The 26,070-nt window shown below is 46.3% G+C and overlaps 1 protein-coding gene across 2 annotated transcripts in view; it reads right to left on the bottom strand.

The window, feature by feature from the left end:
- Nucleotides 1-1,081: 1,081 nt before the first annotated feature.
- Nucleotides 1,082-26,070, bottom strand: part of atp2a3 (ATPase sarcoplasmic/endoplasmic reticulum Ca2+ transporting 3) — an 83,867-nt gene continuing 58,878 nt past the window's right edge. The window contains exons 10-22 of one of the 2 annotated variants that reach the window (XM_063203533.1): nucleotides 25,797-25,885; nucleotides 21,646-21,748; nucleotides 15,450-15,581; nucleotides 11,279-11,395; nucleotides 10,748-10,966; nucleotides 10,244-10,579; nucleotides 7,343-7,563; nucleotides 5,658-5,860; nucleotides 5,017-5,102; nucleotides 3,589-3,722; nucleotides 2,722-2,839; nucleotides 2,307-2,424; nucleotides 1,082-1,384 (exon numbers count right to left, since the gene is read on the bottom strand). In XM_063203533.1, coding sequence (XP_063059603.1) covers nucleotides 1,338-1,384; nucleotides 2,307-2,424; nucleotides 2,722-2,839; nucleotides 3,589-3,722; nucleotides 5,017-5,102; nucleotides 5,658-5,860; nucleotides 7,343-7,563; nucleotides 10,244-10,579; nucleotides 10,748-10,966; nucleotides 11,279-11,395; nucleotides 15,450-15,581; nucleotides 21,646-21,748; nucleotides 25,797-25,885 — 1,923 coding nt within the window. In that variant the 3' untranslated portion in view covers nucleotides 1,082-1,337. Of the gene's footprint in view, nucleotides 1,385-1,443; nucleotides 1,574-2,306; nucleotides 2,425-2,721; nucleotides 2,840-3,588; nucleotides 3,723-5,016; nucleotides 5,103-5,657; nucleotides 5,861-7,342; nucleotides 7,564-10,243; nucleotides 10,580-10,747; nucleotides 10,967-11,278; nucleotides 11,396-15,449; nucleotides 15,582-21,645; nucleotides 21,749-25,796; nucleotides 25,886-26,070 lie in introns of those variants that run through there. The other variant, XM_063203534.1, reaches the window with a different exon arrangement.

Raw genomic sequence — 26,070 nt, 5'->3', positions numbered from 1 at the left:
CACTTTCTAAAGCACGTCAGCAGGAGTCAGCAGAGTTTACAGCAAACAAGCACAGGCCCCCGCAGAGCCTTGGACGAGATAAGGAAGAAAGAGAGGAGGGGAGGAAGGGGAAGAAGGAGGAGAGAAGAGAAGACGAGGGCAGGGGGAGGAAGGAGGGAGGGCAGGGTTTGTTTTTAAACATCAAAATGACATGCACAACAGAAGCAGTGGTGTTGCGATAAACCATCTGGCTGGCAAACACACATGCACACGCACACACGCAAAGCTGTCGGGATGACACCACCTAGCAGTGTTGTGGAGCGGAGCACAGTGGTCTTCCTCAGAGATTGTCATGGGGCACTGTGTCTTAGTGCGTGACAGGGGCGGTGTGGTGAGTAGAGTAGGTGGCATACTGTATCTGGGTGTTTGCAGTGGTAGCGGTCTCAATGTGCTACACTTCCACACCCTCCCTTCAACGTCTCCCATCCCCTCCCCTCCCGAAACAACCCCCCTCCCCCCAATTTCTCCGGAATTTTAACATCAAGGCTTTTCACCCGGAGCCTAGTCCACCCCGTCCCCTCACCTCCCCATGGTCCAGGTATTGCACTACTATGTACAGCAAGTCAGCCAGAAATCTAAACACTAGTCTTTTATGCCTGAAAGAGAAATCCTACTGTAAGCACCCATTTGCCTGTCTTTTCTTTTCGGTCTGACATACATACAAGGGACCATGCACCTACTTTCACACATTCATACCTTCCACGTGTTCTAGCACACATGCACAAACACAAGCGCACACACACACACACACACACGCACGCACGCACGCACGCACGCACGCACGCACGCACGCAAGCACGCGCACACACAAGCGTGCACACACAAGCGCGCGCACACACACACACACACACACACACACACACACACACACACACACAAGCGCGCGCACACACACACACACACACACACACACACAAGCGCGCGCACACACACACACACACACACACACACACACACACAAGCGCGCGCACACACACACACACACACAAGCACACACACAAGCACACAGACACAGACACACACACACACACACACACACACACACACACACACACACACACACACACAAACACACACACACACACACACACACACAGCCCTGCTCGTCTCTAGTGGTGGCTAGACATGCAGTAAGGGGGGGATGTGCTGGAGAGAAGAAGTGGCTAGAGAAGGGAGGAGAGAGAAGAAGTGGCTAGAGAAGGGAGGAGAGAGGAGGGCGTTGGGGGCTTAAGGACTGGGGTAGGTGGGGGGTTGGAGAGGGTGGCGTTCGGTTGTTGGAGGATTGGCAGACGGTTGACTCAGAATTTCAGCTGCCGACTCTTCATGTACCTATCCTCCTCGTCACCTGCAAGACAGAGATACAAGGAGGTGAGTCAGGACTAGTGACTCACTCACTGAGGAAGGTGGAGAATGACAAGTACTCTACTGCAGAGAGAGAGAGAGGGGGAGAGGGAGGGATCAGAGAAAGAAAGGAAAGAAGAAAGCAAGTAAGGAAAAGTACCTCTGAAGCACAGGTCAAGAAGAGATTATTAGGCTGCAGAGGGAAAAAGGGGGCAAGTAGAAGGACAAGAATGAGACAACACAACACAACACAACACAACCTTGTTAGTTTGTTAGTGAACTTCTGTGGCATACAGCAAACACTACTGGCAATCCTTCACGTGATGATGGCAAAGAGGATGTTGTATCAAAACGTTTTCTTACCATTACAGAACACAGCAATAACGGTCCTCGTTGACTGTGTATGCACATTACCCATCTCTAAATATGACAATGTGGCTACCTCATTGTTATACTGTAAATGGGACAATATTAGGAAGCAACAACTATTTTATGGGCATCATTGAGTGTGTTTATATGCTGTTCAGTATCCCAAACATCATCTTGAATTTGTGTTTGAACATATAGGCTAAACACCTTTTCCCGACTTTACGGATAAGCCCTTATTTGGGATTTCGAGAAATCGGGATATGTTAGTACAGGATAATGATGCATGGAAACACCTCATCCCGAATACTGAAGATTCTCATAGAACGTTGTTGCTGGTATCCAGGTTACACCCATTTTAACAGCCAAGAATATACCAAGGATATACCACTCAGTACTCATAAACACTGTATCCCGTATATAACTGCATATTAACTAACTGCAACTAAACTGCATGTTAACACACTTATGGATGCAATTTAAAAAGTCAAAACGAGGCAATAAGTGCAGTCTAGATGGACCTGGACTTTTGTGGTGCATTTGTGTTTGAGGAAGCTCACCCTCTAGATGGTGACGGGACATGTACTTGAGGCCCTCGTCCAAGAGGATGACTGGCAGAGAGATCTTCAGCACCACCACCCACTGACAGGGGCGCAGAGGAGTCACCTGGAAGATGAGCTGAGGATGGAGAGAAAAGGAGAGAGAGAGAGAGAGAGAGAGAGAGAGAGAGAGAGAGAGAGAGAGAGAGAGAGAGAGAGAGAGAGAGAGAGAGAGAGAGAGAGAGAGAGAGAGAGAGAGAGAGATATTCAGACAAGGATAAGCTGGTGGGCGGGTCAGGAATCCTTGGGAGGTGTGGGTGGCTTTGGGCAGATGGGACACACTGGGGAAGGCGGTGGATGTCATTTACATGTGGGACATTGGGGTGGGTGGTTTTCGGCAGATGGTCCCAGGGTGCGTCAGGGGCTGTATACTCACCGGGAGTGGCTCCACATGGAGGATGAGGAAGTGCAGAGAGAGGGAGAGGATGATGGCCCCCAGGAGCCAGATGTTGACCCAGGGAGGCATCCGCATGAGGGACTGGTTCTCGGACAGGCTGGAGGTGAGAGGAGGAGGAAGGTTAATGATGAGACATGGGGTGAAGATTGATACCGTACGTGAATATGTACGAGACACTTTAAGCAATGGAGGGACTGGTTCTCTGGCGAGCTGGAGGTTAGTGAAGAAGGAGAAAGGTTGATGCATGAGGATGCATGAAGGACACGTTAACAATGGTGGGTGAAAGAGAAGAGGCAAGTAGATTAACTGCTGTATGAAGCGTGGGTTACACTTAAAAGCAAAATATTGCTGGACACCAACATGGCATACTGATGTAATGCGGTATATTTTGTCAGTTAAAGGTGTATACCGATGGGTCAATTTGCCTTGACAAAATGTTTGCCTTATACTGTATTGGAAAGTCCATCGAAGGCACTTCTTAGTGAGTGACATTGCCTCCAACGCCCAGCATCTCTAGAAGGTGATAGGCCTATTATACACAACAGCTTTTTCAACTATGTTACCTGAATGACACACAGACTAGAGTCAAACAGATACACAGCAGAAAAGTCTGCATGGTGTGTATTGTACATGACAGCTCACAGAAAAGATAGCCGTGACGCAAACCTTTTAACCCCAGGAATAAAACACAATAGGAATATTGTATGACATCCAGACTGTCACTGAATGATTTTTTCTGCCTGTGAAAAGCACCATCTTTTCTTCGATGCTCACAAAAAACAGCTCCATAAGGTTATTGAGGCGCAGAAGCCATTTCAGGACAGAGAGTGCAGTGAGTCAGCCCACCTGTTGAGTGCATTGAACATTTCAATGGTGACGAGCACAGAGAGGGCCATGGTGGTGGGGTAGCGCGACTCAAACACCTCACAGTCAATACCCTGAAACATGGGGTTGTCCTCCGTGCACTGCATGAAGTGTCTCTGCGAGAGAGAGAGAGAGAGAGACAGAGAGAGAGAGAGAGCGCGAGAGAGAGCGCGCGAGAGAGAGAGAGAGAGAGAGAGAGAGAGAGAGAGAGAGAGAGAGAGAGAGAGAGAGAGAGAGAGAGAGAGAGAGAGAGAGAGAGAGAGAGAGAGAGAGAGAGAGTTAGGTTGTTAATGCCGCAGCAGCAGCTGCTGTTGTTTTGTAATGGCTGCCATTTTGCTTTACTAGCCCCCCTCATCACCGGAACTACAATTTCCCCTTCTGTTATATACACAGCCAACAATCACACCGCCGGCAAAGAAAACACAAAGATCGTGACTCATCACACAAAGCCTGCTGTGCAAATGACATGCAAATTTCTGAACAATATCTCCCTTCACATGGGAAAAACAACAGACTTAGGTTGCATGCGAATACTGCCAACTACAAGTATAAGCAGACTGGTTTCTGGCCGGTCAGGTCGACTGATGAGCATAGTAGTGTACAGAGTAGCGTGTACATGACTGAAAATAGCATGGTGACAAAATGAACACTGGATTCCACCACTGTGTGTGTGTGTGTGTGTGTGTGTACTGTACACGTGCATGTGCATAGTTTGCTTTGAACACTCGGTGGTCAGAGTTCAGCGGACAGGAAGTCCTTTGACCTTGAGAGGAAGTCATGTGGGTGAACCCCGTGTGAACCACACGCTGCTGTGAGCCTGATGGGAAAACAGCTGTCCGCTTCCTTCTAGCATCCATCCCACCGTGTCCTTACTAGCCAAATGACATTGATGTGGATGTGCCCTACGTGTTAGGTTTAACCCCTTGAGGCCTTAACCCCTTCAGACATGGCACCTCATTTTAAATTAGCTGTTACTATAATGGTACTGACCAAGTTGTAATGTACATTACTAAAGACTCATAGTATTATCATAGTAGAGTAATATAATGGTAGTTACTGTAAGTCTTTTTACTGACTATTACACCGTTTCACTGGAGGGATGGTGTGCATTAAGAGATTACCTCAGGACAGGACCATTCAGGTTTTCTTTACCAATGCAATTCATGCAATTGTCACTCTGAATTAGATTACGTTGTGCTTGGAGGTGAGGTACATTTCTGTGCAGTGTACTTTTCATACGAGTTGGCAAAAACAACAACCATAAATAACCTCAATTTACTTTTGAATTTCGATAACAGATGTCTCCTCACATTATGAGAGACGTGAGTTGCATACTGCAATCCACTGAAACATTTGTCATCAAATTTCATTCATAAAAGTTTGCACAAAGAAGTGAAGTGTGATGCTCACCAGCTGGTAGAAGGTGACCTGTGGACCCTCGTCATCAAACAGATACCACCAGGTAGCGGCTCCCACGGTGCCCAGACCCACATAACCTACAAACAGGATACAACACCACAAGCAGAGATTCTTTAAGTATAGAGATATGCCATTGTAATAGGTTGCTATGGGCACCTAACATGACCAGGTTCCGGTCTGCCTAAAGGGGGTGTCATAATGCTCCTAGCATTGAATAGAACAGTCCTTAGGTCTGCCTAGGTCTGCCTAATAGAACCAGGAAACAATGGGCCAATGGAACCTCTCTCTCTCTACTCTCTCTGCCACAAGAGTTGACCGATGAAGGTAATCCACAAAACTCACATGACAGTGTTCAACAGCAGAGACATGCACATGGCATCGTACAATATCATGTAAACTCTGGGCCAACTCTGGGCCCTGGGCCTGGGACAACTGACCCTTTATGCCCCCATCAGCTTCCTGCTTAGCAGTTACAGTATTTCCAGTCAATAATGTCAGCAGTGGCCAATATCAGACAATTTAAGTCACATTTAAGACACCACACACAACCGTATCAGACACATTTCTGAGAATTGAGTGTACAGTAACAGTCACATTGACGAGTACATGTCTATGTATGCACAAGCACCAACCTCCAATGGCCAGGTATCTGAAGAAGAGCCAGCCAGAGATGAGGGGCTCCTTGGGGTTGCGGGGCGGTTTGTCCATGATGTCCAGGTCAGGGGGGTTGAAGCCCAGGGCGGTGGCAGGGAGGCCATCAGTCACCAGGTTCACCCACAACAACTGCACCGGGATCAGAGCCTCAGGCAGGCCCAGGATGGCAGTCAGGAATATACTGTGTGTGTGTGTGTGTGTGTGTGTGTGTGTGTGTGTGTGTGTGTGTCAAGGGGAGAGAGAGGGAGATAGAGGTAGAGATATAGAGATAGATGGATGGATGAGGGGAGGGGCGGGGGGAGAGAGTGATAGAGAGGGGGAAGAGAGACACAGTCAGGTGAGTGACACGGAGACTGACAGAAAGAGACAACACTAAATTTGTAAAGACATTTGATATTCTGTGCTTCGGCACAGCTCATGCATATTGTATTACGATATGATCATGTTCACATTTCAGCCAAACGTCCACATACATTTATGCATTGATGTCACCCAGCACAGTCCTATATTTTCACATAAACCATACATAGCTAAATAACTGTATTTTGTGGCACTTTTGTAATGACCCAAAGTTTGCCAAAGCAACTTCAGCTGAAAAACAGCTGCTGCCCCTGCCTGATTGATTCCCAATAAAAGCTCTTATTGGTTGAGGAAGAGAACTTAATTTGCCTTCAGCCACAGTTGAGGAATCCATTGTTGCCATGACATGACTTGTGTTTTTTATTTACATACACACTTAGCCAGGACATACACAGAGAAAATGGCAGTGAAATTGAGAAAGCCTTTGCATTATTGTGGCCAATTAGATGTGACCTTTCCCTGTCATTTCCCCACCGCAAACTGCATATTTTCAACGCTTTTGCTTATGCCAACCTTCATAGGCTGCTACAAGGTTACTATTTCCAGATACCAGATGATGATTTGGCACTAGAGGATAGCCTAGTAAACCAGCGCCACCCGCTGGACGCCAATTTTTTTTGGCTACGAGTGGTCTGGCCTCGCATCGTTTTAGTGGTCTGCCAGGCTTGGCAAGAATCTGGCAAACCAATTACAACACAGAGATTTGTTTTGAATCAAAGTGGGCGGGGTTTTGAGGGAGTGACAACGAAGCTTGCAACGTTGGGAAAGCACATCAACGAGAAAGATCGCGCTGATTGGTCAGAGTACCAGCCTATAGGCACGGACACGGTTTGACAGAAAACGGCTTGTTGTTATCAACTATCTTCGGATGTACTATTCATCGTGGCCAGACTAAATTACACATCCAATCTCACATTTAGGCTGGTTTATCAGGCTAACTAGAGGAATGATGAATCAGTCAAAATCAATGAACCAATCAGAATTGGTGATCATTTACATCATTGTAGTCAAGATGGCAGAGGTGTGGGGTGTTGCAGTGCACTGCACTATGATAGCATGCCATAAACAGGATTTTTGCCCATGGTGATCCAGGTTCGAATTTGGCCTGGGTCATTTCCCAACACTACCCCATCTCTCTCTCCCAACTCACTCCTTTCCTGCCACCATGTCACTGTCAAGTCAAATAAAGACACAAATGGTAAGTTCTAAGCAACTGGGCTTCTTTAAGTTTGAAGAGGTTTCACGTGAGAAAGTCCCGTTGCTTTAGCGGTTTTAGAGGAGAACCAGAAGAATGTTTCCATACCAAACAACCTCTCCCACGTTTGAGGAGATGAGGTAGCGGATGAACTGCTTCATGTTGTTGTAGATGGCCCTGCCCTCCTCCACGGCGGCCACGATGGTGGAGAAGTTGTCGTCGGAGAGCACCATCTCGGAGGCCGACTTGGCCACCGCCGTGCCACTGCCCATGGCGATGCCGATCTCAGCCTTCTTCAGAGCCGGAGCGTCATTTACACCATCACCAGTCTGAGGCAGAGGAGAAATCAGGAGGGAAGTCAACCAGGCTGGCAAGAGTCAAATCATTTACTTTCACAACACACGGCTCCTGACAGCTTTGGCCAGGCCCATGACAAAGTAGCCCCAACAATCAGAACTGGAGTGTCATTATGCTATCACCAGTCTGAGGAAAGGCAGAATCAGAATGATGCAATCAAGACTCGATCACTCACTCAGACACATGCTCTCACAACTACAGACACAGAATCACGCATGTACGGTGTGCACGCACGTACAAAGTCTTCTTACATTAGTTGGGATATGCCTGTACTGCCTGTTATGCTCCACTAAAATGTTGAATTCTGTCTGCTTGCACTGCCCACATTCTCTGTTCTTCCTGCGCCTAAAAGATTTGGTACAAACGTCAAAGTCATTGGCGTGACTTGTGCCATGGATGGTGACTGACTGCCAGTAGTGCACAGGGGCATTTGAAAGACACCCGCTGATCCTGCCTGCTTCTGTGGACAAGGATGGGCGCGTTGCCAGACCAAGACGGGCTTGAAGTGACAGCCAGGCCTCACAACTGCCGCTTCAGTGCCTGTTTCAATACCCCAATTCCACGCTGGGTAGTTCATACTCTAAAAAAACTCAGATGACTGGACAGGTGTTTACATGCACATTTTTTCCCCCATCAAATGTATTCCTCAAACCAATCCAACAAGAATTTGTGTTTGGGAACGGGTGGATTCTGTGTACTAGTCACATCCAAAAGGAAATTTCCCTCTGTATTCAAGTAGGATAATGCTGCAAAATAACAGCAGTAAGGGATTACTGAGAGACACTGGCTGAGGAGTTTATAAAAAAGAAAGAAAGGGGGCTTTGAGCTTTGGGTGCAGAGTCTGACAGGGGCACAGATGTCTGAGCGAGGTGCAAGTCTGCTACAGCTCCTGGCTGGTGGTGGAAGTGAAGTGGGGTGTGGAGAGAGAGAGAGAGAGAGAGAGAGAGAGAGAGAGAGAGAGAGAGAGAGAGAGAGAGAGAGAGAGAGAGACAGACAGAGAGAGAGAGAGAGAGAGAGACAGACAGAGAGAGAGAGAGAGAGAGAGAGAGACAGAGAGACAGAGAGAGAGAGAGAGAGAGAGAGAGAGAGAGAGAGATGGGGAAGAAGTAAAGGAGAGGGGTGCTAAAAGCAGTCATGCAGGACAAGCGATGACACAGTCTAATACCTGCAGCAGCAGCAGCAGAGTGGGGTGGGGGTGGGTGCGGGTTGTCTGGGCTGTAGCAACACTGCAGGGACTATGTGGAGCTGTCAAGACGCTAGGACACAACAATATGGAGCACAGACTAGCACAAAATATATTCGCCACTTACACAGCTTGCCATAATGAATGTGTACACAGTTTCATTATGGTATGACCACTTCTTGCTAATGGCTTTGCACTCTTTTGTCTGCATTAATCCACTTTTTTCCTGGCTACGCTGTCTAGAGGAGAGTTTGTGTTAAACAACAATAATGCTGCAATGACACAATAGAGACTCATCAATTCTGAAGCAGCATCGCCATAATTATCCTGAGGCAACCACCCAAATCGTGACTAAAAAGCTGGAAACCTTCACAGTGTCAATAGAATGACATTGCAAAGAACAAAAAAAACCTGCCTGTACTTCAACCTCCCCTTTTTATCACCACTGAACACAGTGTTGAACCGAGTTGAACATTGTATTCAGATTTCATCCATTTTAGTGGTCAACCCAATTGGATGATGATTTTGAGTCATTCAAAAGTTTTTGTTGACCATCTAGTGAACCATGTTAATAAAAAAAAACACTTCTGATATCCTTGTGATGTTGTCATCAACACTGAACACCATCAAGTGCTCCCAAATTCTGCATGTAGGCTTAATTATTAAACACAACTATTCTTTTTTTTTCCAGGTGCAACATTTGCAGCGCATATTAGTACTTTGAGCTACATAATCATAATATGGCTGCACATGCACATTCGGATATCAAAAGTTGGGCTCATTTTGCTTGATGCATCTTGCCTCTTGAGTGGGAGTTAAGCCCGAAAGGCATCCCAACAGCTGTTCACAAACAATGCAATTGTGTTCCTGTTTAACTTCCTGCATAATCTGTTAAATCAGTCAGCCATTATTCATAAACCCTCAAGAAGCTAATGTAGCAGAGAAAGCAAATAAATAAAACAAAACCAAAAATAAGATCCATTCACTCAGGGCTCACAATGGTGGAGATCTCATTGAAAGACGGCAGGTAGCTGCAATATAGTGGAGCAGGGTATTTGCCCCGGGGCCAAGGCCCTTCCATATTGGTGGTGGGGGCCCAATTGGGGCAGGTCATATGGGGGGTCCTATAAGTGTCTTACCCTGAGGCCCTGTGTGCAATTGCTCTGCAACTGTACAGTATATTCACCACTTACACAGTCTGCCATAATGAATAAGCATACAGGCTCATTATGGGTATGGGACAGCTATGGTGGAATGGTTAGGGAGTTGGACTGTAGATCACAAGGTTGCAGGTTCAATCCCCACCCTTACTAATCCCTTCCTCCCTCCATGGCTGAAGCGCCCTTGAGCAAGGCACCTATCCCCAAACACTGCTCCAGAGACTGTAACCAATGCCTTGTAATACCTAAGTCGCCTTGGATAAAAAGAAGAGTCAGCTAAATTTAATCTAATGAAATATGACCACTCACCATGGCAGTAATTTCATCAAAGGACTGCAGGTAGCTGACGATCTTGGACTTGTGCGCAGGCTCCACGCGGGCGAAGCAGCGGGCGCGTTTTACAGCCTCGCGCTGGGCCTCGGGCGTCAGGTCGTCGAACTCGCGGCCCGTGTAGGCCCTGCCGTGCACGTCCTCGTCCTCGCCGAAGATGCCGATGCGCCGGCAGATGGCCACCGCCGTGCCCTTGTTGTCGCCCGTGATCATGATGACGCGGATGCCGGCGTCGTTGCACAGCTTGATGGAGCCGATCACCTCCTTCCTGGGGGGGTCCAGCATCCCCACGCAGCCCACGAACGTCAGCTCCGACTAGGAAGGAACATGCCTCCACATTAACGCACAGATCTTTACAATCATCGCCCCTAGAGCATGAAGCTATTGGATAAAGAAGCATACCAGTAACAGAAAAGTGACAGAGAAAACTAAATGGAAAAACGTGCTGTATCCTTCATTGAGAAACGGGTCAAGGTCACTGACCTCGTACTGGGAGAACTTGGAGGCCTCCTCCAGGTCCATGTCGTCCTTGTACGGGGGCGAGTCGCGGGTGGCCAGTGCCAGGCAGCGCAGCGTGTCGCGGCCGGCGCCCCACTCACGGATGGTCTCCATCAGCTGCTCCTTCAGGGGCAGCGTCAGGGGCACCTTGGCCGTGCCCACGCGCACCGACTGGCACCGCTCGATCACACTCTCCGGGGCTCCCTGTAAGGCAACAACAAGTTGCAGTAAGTACAGTTACACTGCGACGTGAACTCACAAGAAGCAGGAAAACAAAAACAAAACAAAAACGGTCTTAACATCCTTGAAGGGCACATTAGAAACCCCTGGAGGGTTATTTGTTGATTTGTTGGCAACCCCTATACTACAATGGTATACATTCACTTTACTATTCTTCACAATGGAAGATGAAATTATTTGAATAAGCCCACTTTCAAATACTTTTGTGATTCTGAATGATTGCTTGCCACGGATTATGAGCTGGGTGGCATTAGGGTGGCATTAGGGTGGCATTACCTTGACAAACATCTTGCTCTGGGAGCCGCTCTTGGTGGAGTTGCAGTAGACGGACATGGACTTGCGGTCTCGAGAGAACTCCAGGGTGAACTCCTTCTTCATCAGCTGCCTGATCACCTACGGGAAGGAGAGGAGAGACCGCACACACAGAAAAAGTTGTTAACACATTGGCTGACTTATGAACATGCATTTGCATATGCACGCACACACTGCTCAGCTGCTTGTGTGCGAGTGAGTGAGTGAGTGAGTGAGTGAGTGAGTGTGCGAGTGAGTGAGTGAGTGAGTGTGCGAGTGAGTGAGCGAGTGAGTGTGCGAGTGAGTGAGTGAGTGAGTGAGTGAGTGAGTGAGTGAGTGAGTGAGTGAGTGAGTGAGTGAGTGAGTGAGTGAGTGAGTGCGTTCGAGAGAGAATGAAAGAGTGAGAGCAAGGGATCATTCCAAACGGGCATATTACAGGCCACCTGTCAGGCCCAGGTGTCTGGTGAGCACTCTTGGCTGGGCTGGCTGAGCATGACAGGCCCCTGAGGAAGCTGCCATACAGAGGAACAGACAGACAGACAGACAGACAGACAGACGGCCAGCTTCTGAAGCTTCCCTGCCTCCCTCCCGACTCAAATGAAGACCCAGCTCAACAAACAGAAAACACAGGCAACGGCTATTCTGGTTGATTTGAGGGTGTGCTGTATGCACAAACTCAACAGCAATGCCAAAAGTTAATGTTTGACGATCATTTGAACGGATTTGTTTCTTTAAAAAAAACTGTACAGTTACTACTCCTGCATGTTGAATAAAAGTACATTTCACTATTGTTGCATAGATATTCTGTGTCTATTACTGTTCACATATATTATTCCATTATCTTACATAATAATATATGCTTTTATTTATAACAAAGCATTTGAAAGAGAAAGCTTTCATTCATAAAATGTGCAATTGGTGACTGACTGTCTGAATGAAACTCAAGAGCATATCTGCACATCATCATACAGACCACTAGGTGACACCTGTACCAAGAGAGAAACCATGACAGACCAGGAAGGAGGCAGCAACAGTCAGAGAAACAGACACGGCAACAGACAGCAACAGAGAGAGGAGACCGATAGACAGATTTAGAGAATATGAGGGAAAAGAGGGAGAGATCAAAAAGATAGAGAGAACTACCAGAGCGAGAGAGATGGAAGACTGTGACTGCTCAACAGACAACCAGTCTGGAATCTTTCCTCAGCCCAGTAACCCCTCCCGAATCACAACACAGCACACACACACAGGCACACACGCACACACAAGCGCACACACAAGCGCACACACAGGCGCACACACAGGCGCACACACACACAGGCGCACACACACACAGGCGCACACAGGCGCACGCACACACACACACGCGCACACGCGCACACGCGCACACACACACACAGGCACACACGCACACACACAGGCACACACGCACACACACACGCACACACACACGCACACACACACGCACACACACACGCATCCCTCCACCTCTTTCAGGAGGAGACAGTTTTGACATAAACAGAGGACGCACGCCGGTGCGGGAGCCACTTGATGGATGCCACTGTGCTGATCTTATGAGGCTATTATTTCAGCTAAATGCCTTCTCCTTCCGCTCCGCAACGTTAAGAGTTCACCCAGCCTCTCAGGTTGGAGGGAAGGAGACAGGGGGTGGTGTTTTTGAAGTAGTGTGTACCACAGTATTTCTCAACCTTCAGTCACAGCACCATTTAAATGAATGAAAAATTCCACGCCACCAAAGCATGGTCACTAGTGCACTTGATAGTGTTGAGAGCTCATGCAGCCTCTCAGGTCAGAGGCAGGGAGAGGCGGAGGTGTTTTTGAAGTAGTGTACCAAAGTGTTTTTCAACCTTTTCTCAGTCACGGCACCATTTAAACGAATGAAAAATCTGAAGGCACCCCAAAGCAGGGTCACCCGTCCGCTTGTAGACGGTAAGAGCTCACAGCCCTGCAGATCAGGGGAAGGGAGATGGGGGGGGTGTTTTTTGAAGTAGTGTACCAAACAGTTAGGCCATTTGTCACTCAAATATTCTCAAATGTATTTGAATAAAAAGCAAAAGAAGGCTCCTGTCACCTGTCCGCTTGAAGGTGTTAAAAGCTCAGCCAGCCTTTCTGACCAGGGGAGGGGACTTTTTAAAGTAGTCCTTCACACATTAAAGGAACACTAGGAGGTTTTCCTCTTTGCGTGAGCAATACAACTGTTTGTTCAAGTAGAATTCTGGCCAATTTCAACACTGTTAGGAATCCAAACATCCTTAAATTTATTACAGGGCTGTGATGGGCAAAGGCCAAAAAAACAAACAAGAATTGTGTGTTAAGTGTTTTCTCTAGTTACAGTGGTTTTACGCAAGCATTGTCCAATCAGAATTCCCAATTAATCATGAGAATGACATGCACAGCATTTGAAGAAAAAGCAGAAAAAAGGAGCACAGACACCCTCCCTCACCCTGTGTGCTCCCCTAGCACCGCACTGCAAGCCAGGAGTGCATCTTAATATGGGACCTTGCCTCCTCCACTTGCCTCCTCCACTTGCTTCTCGTCATGATGACATCACTGACAACAGCATTATATTTCAATATCTTGCAAAAGCTCAATTGTAAAGTCTTTTTCTCATTTGCAATTGGCATGGTGAATGAAAAACAGTCCCTCAAAAGTTGTTGTGGCTAGGCTGACAGCTGGGAAACTTTATCGTTTTCTCCACGGAGGAGGGGCCAGGAGGCGGGACGAGGAGACAAGCACAAGTGGAGGAGGCAAGGTCACATATTGGGATGCACCCCAGGAAGGCCAGTGGAAAGTTTAGCTAACCTCTTCATAAACTCGTGGCTTATCTAAATATTATCCCTTGCCCCTGGGATACATGTGACGCTAAAAAGGGCTTTCTTTTTCTCTGGTCATTTACAGTGTGCACTGCAGTGGGAGTTTTGAAGTGTCCCTCTGTTGTGTGTGCTTACATGTGTGTGCGTGTGTGGTTGAGGGCGGCCAGTGGAAAAAGGCAGAACGTCTGGACATTAACATCTGAACTTCAACTCCCTCCATTCAATCACTCAAACTGTATTTACAATGAGGAGGGGACCACAGAGATAATATAAAGAGCGTGCCTAGCGTGACAGTATCGTAACATCTCAATCTTTATTTAGCATCGTTTGACGTGCATCGAGGGCCTTTGAAAGTTATGTTGTTGTGCACTCTCACCCTGCTGCCACTAACACGTTACGGGAGCCATAAAATCTTGATATATACGAGAGGGAAGGGAAAGGCGCCATCCAAGCTCCTTCGTCGCTTCCCACCGTAGCCATCGCTCTCGCGATCTGGCCATTTCTGCCAGCTGTGTGCTCTCGCACCTGAGCCCCCATAGCAATGACTTACAGTATCATAACCCCTGCCATAGCTGAACATATGGCATACAGGGCATTGGCCCAGTTGACTGTTGATGATTTGCCTGGCTCTCTCTTTCTTCATCCTACAGCAGTCCTCTTCAATATAGTCAGATTATAAAAGCAGTTTAGCTGTTAGGATCAAAGTAACTCCTATTAGATGACTAACATTTTTGTCAAAGGCTTCATTGTCTCTCTCACTGCCTTGAGGAACAGTCTTGGCTAAAAAATGCCGGGCCTGATTTGTCAGCCTATTCCAGCCCAGACCCCTCCGAAAAACACACACATGCCAACACAAAAGACACATGCACAAGCAAACACACATACCCCCAAAACATGCAAGGGCAAATATTCACAAGAGCAAGAGCACACGCACAGACACAGACAAGTGCGCACACACACACACGCACACAAGTGCAAGTGCATACACACACAAAGGGCTTTGGGGGCAAACATATGAGTGTGTGTGTGTGTGTGTGTGTGTGTGTGTGTGTGTGTGTGTGAGTGTAAAAGTGACACACAAGGACGCAAACACAACCTTCAAATGCATCGTCACCTCCCTCAGCCCATCTATCTGTGCCCACACCATCATCAACCTCCGTCCAACATAATCTCTCATGAGCGCACACACACCATACTGAGGAAAACCCTATTCCACAAACTCATGCACATGCGCACACACACACACACACACACACACGCACACACGCACGCACACCTTGAGACCATTCATCAGAAACCAACTCTGCATCCTCCATCCTTACCGAGTTGCAGGCTCCTGCCCGCTCCACCTTGCTGAGGCCAGTCACGTCTGTCTTGAAGACATTCATCTTCTCCACCAAGGTAGTCAGCGCTGTCTCAGTGGCCTCCCCCACCTTCTCATATACACCTTTGGCCTGGAACACACAATAGTAGAAAAGACAGCTGTTTACCTAGATGACTTTGTGGGCATTAGTCTATTCTAGTATTTCTCAACAGAGGCTCTACAGCCCCCCAGGGGGCGTTGGAGAGCCCTTGCGGGGCACTCAGAGCAAGACACCTGAGAGGGGCACTGAGTCAAAATGGGTTTGTTGGAAAGACCCAGTGAGTGGAATCCCTCACATCATTCTAGATAGCTGCATGACAGTGACCCCATAATCAATAGTATACAGAAACTTTACCTTAATTATTAAGCAATTTTCATCGAGTTTAACATAATGTTGTTGGGTGTGGGGTGTTGGCAGGCTTATGGTAAGGTTGGGGGGCAGGGGGTGGCATGTTTAAGATAAGGTCAGGGAGGAATTTCTTTAAAAAGATTGCAAAGCACTGCTCTATTCTATTTCTAAATGCTAAAGGGGGCATTGGCAGGCTTATGATGAGGTCAAGGGGCGTTTGGAGGCTTATTTTTTAAAAAAAGCTTGAGAACCACTGTAGTATAGTATATCAGAGGAGGGGCAGTGTTTACCAATGGCGTAGATAATACAACCAAAGGAGAGAAGAGTTTACTGATGGTGGAGACACTAGTACCTACATTTGGTGGATGAACAGATATCATGCAAAAATCAAAGCGCAAACATATACTTTGCATACATGTACGTGCATACGGCTAGATAAACTACATGCATCAATACATGTTCATAAAACTGGTATACACGCCAAGTTATACTGTACAGCTGACAGTGTTTGCTCAGTAGATGCTGTGTTTTCTGTACAGTTTGCACAGTAGATACATTACAGACAGTAGGCTACTACAGTTTGTTGATACTGCAGTTGTAGATAAGAGGAGAGCAGGGGCCAGAAAGTAGCGCTGGATGCACAACATTTGCACCAGAGATTCTTTAAGTATAGAGATATGCCAACATAATAGGTTTCTATGGGCACCTAACATGACCAGGTTCCGGTCTGCCTAAAGGGGCGTGTCATAATGCTCCTAGCATTGAATAGAACAGTCCTCAGGTCTGCCTAGGTCTGCCTAAAGGGGGATTTCCCCCCCAATAATAGAACCCGGAAACAATGGGCCAATGGAACCTCTCTCTCTCTACTCTCTCTGTTTGCACGGTGCATCTGAAACAGTGTGTGGGTGGAGGTCTCAGCTCGCGAGCTGCATCGCTCAGCAGTAAGCCTTACGTAAACCATTATAATGTGGACATGCTGATTGCAATGCGTTTGATTTCACCTTCGCTTTAGTATACACATTAGAGATCCTCTAAATATATGCAGCAAATTTCTTTCTTGTGCCATGAGTTAAGCATCACCTCCACATGGGTTGGGTTTTGGATTTAAGCAATGTTTTTTCTTCTCTTCAAAGGCTAAGTAACACACCAGGCACTACAGCCATATCCCACAATGCTTTGTTTAAAAATGCACACTGAGGTGCTGTAACACCTGTCGCTTGAAGAGTCACATTAATAAGAGTTTACGAACACCACCACATGGGCTTTCGGGCTTTGGATTTTGATTAATGCAATGATTTTTCTTGCTTCTTCAAATTCTAAGTAAAACGCCATGTACTGTGCACCCTGAGATCCTCTAAAATCTGTCCCTGGATGAATCGCAATAATGAAACGGTTGCAAAAAAAAGCAACTTCTTGCTTGTGAGACAATGAGTTCTGGTTCATCCTCACATGTCGTCTTGGGCTTTAGATTCGAGCAATGATCTTTTTTTCCTCCTCAAAGGTTAAATAAAACACCATGTCCTCCTGCATCATCCCACGACCACCACCACCACAAACAAGGGCTAAGCGTGATTACTCCCAAACAGCTCGTCTCCAGTGGAAACCGTTACGTCGTTTGCTGACATGAGGATGAAGTGCTGTGACCCTGTCCCTGTGGGCTTGTACTTACTGGATAAAGACACCCCCCTCCCCCCCACAAAAAAAACACACACACTCCCTCATTCGCCTGCAGGGAAAATAAGAGAGGATCATGACCAGTGCAGGCCTGTGTGTGTGTGTGTGTGTGTGTGTGTGTGTGTGTGTGTGTGTGTGTGTGTGTGTGTATGACTCTTTTTTCCCCCTCAACAATTTCTTTATTTTTAAACTAGCCACTATTAGCCAAAGAAACCACATGCTCCCCCTTTGAGAAATGCTTCGGTTTTCTTTGGGAGCTTCCTTCAAAGTCAGGCTTGGGGAAATGTCCACTAATGCCGTGCAAACATATTTGAAACTGAGGAACTGGATCCTCATATGATGACTGGTGCATTATAATGAAATGTGTTTTGGTGATATCGAACAAGAATAAGGCTTTAATCATGCACACCCAAGTAATTCGGGATTCTTTTTAGATTTACCATTCATGGTTATATTTGTCTTTTTGGAAACACAATATGCTTGGCACTGTGTGTTCCAAACTAAAGCAGTCTCCATTATTCTCACTTTCCCCCTGACAACCACAGCTCAGAGTGACTCTGATACCATGGTGATACCAAGGAAGTGAGGAGAGAAATGGCACAGACACAAGAGCGGTGGCACATGCTAATGTAACAATGTTTCACTTGATGACAGCAGGGGGCTCAGATCAGGCATTTAAGTCCAAGAGTGTGAATTTATAAACTCTATAATCTTATGACTCTACACATGGAAATATACATAAATGGCACACCAGCATGCACGCATGCATACACACACACACATCCTGAACCTGACCAAACATCTTTTGTGAAGCTAAGCGTGCAATTGGAGAGTATATCCATTGAAAAAATGACTGAAAGACGAAAGATGAAAAATGACAAAAGATGAATTACATCAATGACTTAAGTATGTGTCAAACTCAATTTACAACGTGCTGAAAAGCACTGCCGAACGAAATTAGGTTGTATTTGTAAGCATGACTCAAAATTCCATGTTGCCTTTCCTCCCTCGATCACTCCAACCTGGCCTTAATTCTTGTCCCCATCAAAAAACCCCGACTGGCCACCATCGCTCTGTAAACCACTGTGATATGACAATCACCATGAGAACAGGAAGCCTCCTGTGCCACGATGACTCCAAAACACAGCAAGCCGGGGTAGACGAGCTGAGAGCCTCAGGTTGCCTACCACTGATGCAATACCAGGCAATGCCTTCCCCCCAAAATCTACATGTGTTTTTTCTTTTTTTCAAAAAACGAAGGCAACGCTTTATCACTTACTAACTGGACCACCATAAAGCAGCCTAACTGCTGAACAAATGAGATTTGTTCTTTGCCTTAAACTCAGCTGTTAGTAAACAGCGCATTTACACAAAAAATGAGCATTGTAATGTGGAGGAAATCTGGTATATAGAGTGACAGATTAGTTAGTGCTTGCACCTAAAGGATAATAAAAACGAACAGTATATTATATTACTTGCATTATATTTATATTACTATTATTACTTTTATATACTTTTATTTCTATTATATTTGCATTTTTACTTTTAATATCTTAATTCTCTTATGTTGAACAGAGACACAGAAACTGGAGTGTGTGTGTTAGTGAGGGCAGCTGCGCCTGATAAGAGGCCAAAATCTGGGCAGACAGCCAAGTGGAGGCTTGTATGTGGGCAAATGTCTGTGTGTGTGTGTGCGTGTGCCTTAACTTACATGCCTATACCACACAATGAAGAGAAGTAAAAAACATATTAAGTATTACATTAAGTTGACGTTAAATTGGTTTTTATTGAAGCCCTATTTTAATAAAAAGATAAAGGTTGTCCCTAGATGTGACCATATACTAATAGAGTCCCTCTCCACATACAATGTGACTGACTGAAAAAGTCCAAGCTAGGCCAGACCGTCGTTGGGAAGTTTCCACTGTAAGAGACCAGGTGCGCAACCTTGAAGACTAGGGAGTGAAGGCGTCTGGGTGTCCAGGACCCCCTAGACGTCCCTGAGGGTGACAGCTATAAAATATGACTTCAGCAGCTAGACTGCTTTTGATAGTGGCCTATGGACCTACAGTAACATAAAGTATCTTTGTGACAGCTAGCAACAGGTGTTGTTTAACCGCAAAACTGCTTTAATTAGGAGCATCAGGTGCATCCTCGTGCCCGCGTTAGGAGAAGGGGCTACGTGGCTCCAAAAGAACAAAACGGGAGTTTCTTGTCCATATAGGCAGGAACACCGACAGAGGAGGCCCATGATTGGGTCCTCGTTACATAGTATTCATTGGATCAGAGGCCCTTTCAAATTGCTTTGTCTCAGGCCCAGTAGCGTCCCTGCATGTAGGGTCAAACATAAGTTACACATTGCAACTTCGTTAGGTCTGGACATAAGTTATAGATAACGGAGTCTAGGTGACAGGCCTGATCCCATCTCCCAGTGTTAATGAGGAATATGATTTAAGCACCTATCAAAACTTTCCGTGAAGAGAACACAAGAGGCGTATCTAGCTACCAAGCAAGACCAGCAGCTGCTTGGGACCCCCCAAGCGCCTAGATAATGAATAAGAGCCCATACTGTACTACAGTAGTGGTGAGTTTGGGGCAAATGTTCATTCGTTTGCATTTTCGATTGGCGCCCCATCTGAACCTAGAAACGCCTCTGGAGAGCACAGGATGTCACTTGTCAAAACCAATTAAAAACCCAAAATAGCCCTTAATTTATATTCTTTTTGGAAAACTCCCGTCGATAAATCTACGATTGTGAATTTCCCCGACTTCTCATAACGTCATTTGTAATTTGATTGGCCGAGAGATGATCGGACCAGGTGGACAAAGGACAGGGATTGGTCAGGTGTACAAGATGCCCCAGGCTTGGGAGCATAAAAGATGGCCAGTCCAGAGCTCGAGAGGACAATGCCAACGGAATCCTAAGAGACAACCTGACGCATCTCCTCAGTTGATCAACTTTGCTGTCTGGCTTTGCAGTAAGTAATTCTCGACTTTGGTTTGTGGGACTTAGTTTATTGAAAATACTTAGTCTCTGGAAAAAACTTAGTCTCTGACAAAAACTTAGCCTCTGACAAAAACTTAGCCTCTGACAAAAACTTAGTCTCCAAGAAAAACTTAGTCTCCGGAGAAAACTTAGCCTCCGGAGAAAACTTAGCCTCCGGAGAAAACTTAGCCTCCGGAGAAAACTTAGCCTCCGGAGAAAACTTAGCCTCCGGAGAAAACTTGGCCTCCGGAGAAAACTTTGGTTTTACAAAAACTTGTTGTCTTGCTGAAATGTTTCAAGTCTAAGATGTATTGCATTGGAAACTTGTACGTTGAACTTGCTTCTACAATGTCCCTCACCTGAGTCGAGTTAATAAAAGTCTCCATCAACAAACTATGCCGGTGTATTTGCCTATTGAATGATTTGTCTCCTAACTTATTCTTATTTTACCCCATATTCACATGGCCTGTTGATTGACACATCGATTGGAAACCACGACAGTAATCACGACTTCGATCACTACCAGTGATGTACAGTCGCTCATGGGTGCTCATGTAGGCACATGTGGTTGTGCATGCTCTTTTTAACCAGAATATTCCATTACAAATTTAAAGGTAAGTTTCACAACACTGGTCACCTAACAACACAATTCACTGCAAAACAGTGACAGCATGTTCTTGATGACGACCACGCCTACTCGATTATATTTTATGGACCCCCTTTTCTGCTATTCATTAGTACACATGCGTTTAATGACTGGGCATCCACCCCGTTCATTATTGTACAAATGGATGGGGATTAGCTGCCTGGAGGTCAAACGCTAATGGGGACTCTAAAAGATGTTCATGGCTACAGAAGGGAGGACTGCCACTGAGGGCTTGAAAGTCCCCTGGGTCGTATAGGATACCCTGGGGGGTGGGAGAGATGCTGTGGAGGATAGGCTGGTAGTGGTTGTGGTGGTGGTGGTCGTGGTGGTGGTGTATGGAGAGGTTGTAAAAGTCAGCAGAAGGGGGGACCTGGTTAATGACTTGCATGGATAAAGGACATTAAATAGCATGATAAAATCTCACCCTTTAAGAACTGCACTAAATGACCACACACACACGTACATACATACATACACACACACACACACACACACGCACGCACCTCATTGAAATCCAGAGAGGAGTCGTTGCACATGGAGCAGATCGTAGCCAGTTCCACCAGGCCGTCATAGTCTGCACACTGCACCACCTTACTACCCTTCATCCTAGAGAGAGAGAGAGAGAGAGAGAGAGAGAGAGAGAGAGAGAGAGAGAGAGAGAGAGAGAGAGAGAGAGAGAGAGAGAGAGAGAGAGAGAGAGAGAGAGAGAGAGAGAGCGAGGGAGATAGAGAGTGAAAGAGGGAGAGAGAGAGAGAGAGAGTGAAAGAGGGAGAGAGAGTGAAAGAGAGAGAGTGAAAGAGGGAGAGAGAGAGAGAGAGAGAGAGAGATTATTCAGTAGAGAGATCAAAAATCAAAAAACAGACAGACAGACAATACAGAAAACAAAGTGAGAGTGGGACATGACAGATGGGCAGAGAGAGAAAAAAAGGAAAACAGAGCAAAATGAGAAACTGTTTAACCACAAAACCATAGCCGTCTGCACAAAACACAGTCAACCGTGTCAACTCAACCGCAAGCAGTACTTAAACCAACCCCATCGTGTATACATTTTTACAACTGACCCTAAAACCACGCAACATTACCAAATTCCCTGCAATCTTAGGTGAATGGCACTGCCCATGGAAGCCGAGAGGGGGGGACAAAGGAGTCAGCTGTCCCAGGCCCAGGGAGATGGGGGCCCAAAATTGGGTCCCCAATACATTGTATGTATTGAGAACATGCTAGACATCTTTGCATACACTCACATACACTGACATTTACATAGACTTCTTTATTCTCTTTATTATTTAATTTCAATAGAATACCCAAATAAACAAAAAAACCATCCCTTGACATCTGCGTGTGAATTCCGTTCATATCTTGCATAACCCTTGAGCCAGCGTTTGTAACAGGGGGCCTTTCAGATGACTTTGTCCCCAGCCCTGCCAAAGCTGTCGGTGGCCCTAGCACTAGCCACAGCTGCAGTCGTCAATACATTTACGGTACAGTGCAGCCAACACAAGACCACCCTCAGGGAAGGACAAAGGGGACAGTTGCTCCGGGCTCAATGTGAGAGGGGCCCCTGTATTGGGTGGGGGGCTTTCAGATGACTTTGTCCTGGGCCCAACCAAAGCTGCCCATGGCCCTGCCCCCCCAGCGCCCCCTTATAACCCAAACGCCATAATGAGCAGTCAGCATCACGCCAACTACGAGACGCAAATATTTACAGGGGCAATATCTGTCTCTCGCCACCACAATCCTTACACATCCATCACTCCGTTACAGGATAACTCCCTCATTTCAGATGGACTGTTTTCCTCCTTCCTTTCTTCCTCTAAATAAACTTGTTGGGGAGGAGGGGGCGAAAAGAACGGGTGAAAAAAGGCCCAAAAAAGGAAGCGAGCCCGCCGTCAGACGTGATGACAGAAGAGTCACAGGCGTCTGTGCCGGGATACAGAGGTCGCGTTAACCGACAAATGTCCGTCATTGACGGATTTTTTTGAAGGATGACGGAAAATTCTGAAGCCTGTCCGTCATTTTGACGGATCAATATTCAGGGTGATGATAAATAAATCACAAGTTTAAGTAGGCCTACTACACCTCTATCGAGTAGAGCAAATATGCATTTCAATTAGGCATAGTTATCAGCGCAGATAATTTCATGCTACTATCGTTTGCCTTTCTCCCTCTCTCCCTGCTTGTCATACCATGCGCTGCAGCTGGGCTGTGCGGCTGGCTGCAGCAGAGCGCGCGCCTCTGCACTTGCTCAAAATAATGAATTAAAATAACTAAGACGTTGCCACCATACACGTGTGACTTCGACTTTAAGATTCAGAACTATGTGTAGACCTAGGCCTACTACATTTACCGACTATCTGATTTTCTGCCAATGACGAAGTTGTCCCTCTATCGCCCTTCATAGAAGCATTCTTTCATAACTCCTTGCTTGAAACAAATAGGCTATGCGAATAGCACGTTTGCTAGCCAGAACCTTCACTCAAAGGCAACGCAGGTCTAAAACGGCTTCAGGACATTAACTAATAAAAACGACGGATATTCAAGAACCTAAATATTAACAGGCAACGCAACTTACAACTTTGCAAACGTTGCCAGAAACGGCTAACCTTCTCTCATTTCGATAGCTGGTTCACCCATTATAGGCGATATATTTTTTATTCAGACAACTTTACCGCGCTCCCAGAGCCAACATATAAGCCGATGGGGCTACGTATGGAGAGGCTCCCTTTACCGTCGCTGACATTTTTCAACAAAGTTTTGCGAAATCTGGTTGTCTTCCTGTTGTAGGCTTCAGTGCCTTTATCTACTGTCTGGGCTACACCTTTCTGCTTCAAGACGGCATTCCTTCCCATCGTGCATGTGAAGTCCAACGCAGATATTATTTATATATCATTAATCAGAGCAAAACGAGTGACTGACAGCTGTTGGATAAAGCCCTGCACGCGACTTTTAAAAAAGTGCTTGTGGTGACCATAGCGCTGAACACTGAATCAGGCGCGCGTCATGAGAGATATCTGCAGCTTTTTCAACAGTGCAATGAGGGAGGCAGAGAGAGAAAGTGGACAGCAAAATTGACTCCATCCTCAAAGTTGGAGAATGAATGTCGAGTGAAAGCGGGTGTATTCACAGCGGTTTACTCTCAATTGGCCGCAATTGCGCACGTGTTGTTCTCGGAGCGGGGTCGCGACCCCCCACATTGAGAAACCAGGTGGGGAATTTAAAAAATAAGCGATGACAGATTTTTTTCGACCCTGTCCGTCAAAATGACGGACTGTGAAAAAGTCTAGCGCAACCTCTGTGCCGGGATACAGGCTAAATTCAGAGTGCAGTGTGAGAAACATGACTGTAAGCTTGCGAGAGGAAAAATAGTCTTCAGTTTTTGAGAGCAGAGAACAGGCCCAAGCGGTATAAATTACTGTGTGTGCAGTTTAGACTGCATGTGGCAAGGCCAGCAGAAGAGGTCTGGACTGTGTGTCATTTTCATGAAGGCGTTGATGACAACCCAATACATTGCTGGTACAGTTACCTCACAAGTCGGTGCTGTTCAAGTCTGAATCAATTTTTTTTTTACTGTGGAAGATTTGTAGAAGATTTTTTTGTGGAAGACTTTTTAGTGGAAGATTTATTTTTGGGCTCCTTTTTAACGGTCATGAATAACGCTTGTTTTAAGAAAGTTCTGGAAAGTCTTTCAAGGCGGCGCATTAACAGTAAATCTTTGCATGGTTGGTGGCTTTAGTGACTGAGAGGACAAGTTTGAACGACATGGAAGGCCAGCATATAAGCCTCTCATAGAAGTGGGCCCGATCGGAGCTCTAGCGGCTAGGGCACTGACTGTTATGTTTTTAATTTCCTTTGATTCTAAATATTCAATGTTTTATCTTAATGTTTTCATTTTCTTTGACTAATTCTGTCTTGTTTCTTTTGTTTTTACTTTAATTTTTTGTGATCATAACGAATTGCATCTGTGTTTGAAATGCGCTATACAAATAAACTTGCCTTGCCTTGCCTTACACCAAAGACCCGGGTTCGATTCCAGCCAAGGTCTTTTCCAGATCCTCCCCTGTCTCTCTCTCCCATTACCTCCCCGTCTCCTTTCAAACTGTCCTATCCACTGAAGGCAAGAAAGCCCCAGAAAGGCTCTCATAGAAGTAGAAGTATACAGGATACAGAGCACCTTTTCTACTGCCCTGCCTGACTGGTCTGCACCCTGCTCAGTGAAGGAGTCCAGACCCCACACACACACACACACACACACACACACACACACACACATCATTTCACGTTAATGGCCCTTAGCGTTACATGGTAGCAGTGGGCACGGACGAATAAAACAAGACAGCTCTAATTCAGCTCACAAACAAACTGAAAGAGCTAAATAAGTGTGTGTGTGTGTGTGTGTGTGTGTGTGTGTGTGTGTGTGTGTGTGTGTGTGTGTGTGTGTGTGTGTGTGTGTGTGTGTGTGTGTGTGTGTGTGTGTGTGTGTGTGTGTGTGTAAAATCATGTGTGAGAGTAAGTGTGTGTGTGTGTGCACTAGAATATAATTAAATTGGTCAAACTCAAGTCGTTTACATGAGGCAAGTTCACTGTTTGTTGACACAACAACAGCAACGGAGAGGAGAATACTCCAAGTTTGACATCCCCAACCACCACAACTTACACTTGTCCTTCGGGAGCGTAAGTGGAGCCAGTGATGGAGAACTCGTGGAGGGAACAGCTGGAATCCTCAGCCTTGTCCACTACAAACATCTGAAGACAGGACAGAAAAGGAGAGAGAGAGAGAGAGAGAGAGAGAGAGAGAGAGAGAGAGAGAGAGAGAGAGAGAGAGAGAGAGAGAGAGAGAGAGAGAGAGAGAGAGAGAGAGAGAGAGAGAGAGAGAGAGAGAGAGAGAGAGAGAGAGAGAGAGGTGGGGTGGGGGGTAGGAGGACACAAAA

The sequence above is a fragment of the Engraulis encrasicolus genome, chromosome 7 (assembly GCF_034702125.1).
Source record: "Engraulis encrasicolus isolate BLACKSEA-1 chromosome 7, IST_EnEncr_1.0, whole genome shotgun sequence".
NCBI lineage: Eukaryota > Metazoa > Chordata > Actinopteri > Clupeiformes > Engraulidae > Engraulis > Engraulis encrasicolus.
This window is presented reverse-complemented; position numbering and strand designations above follow the sequence as displayed.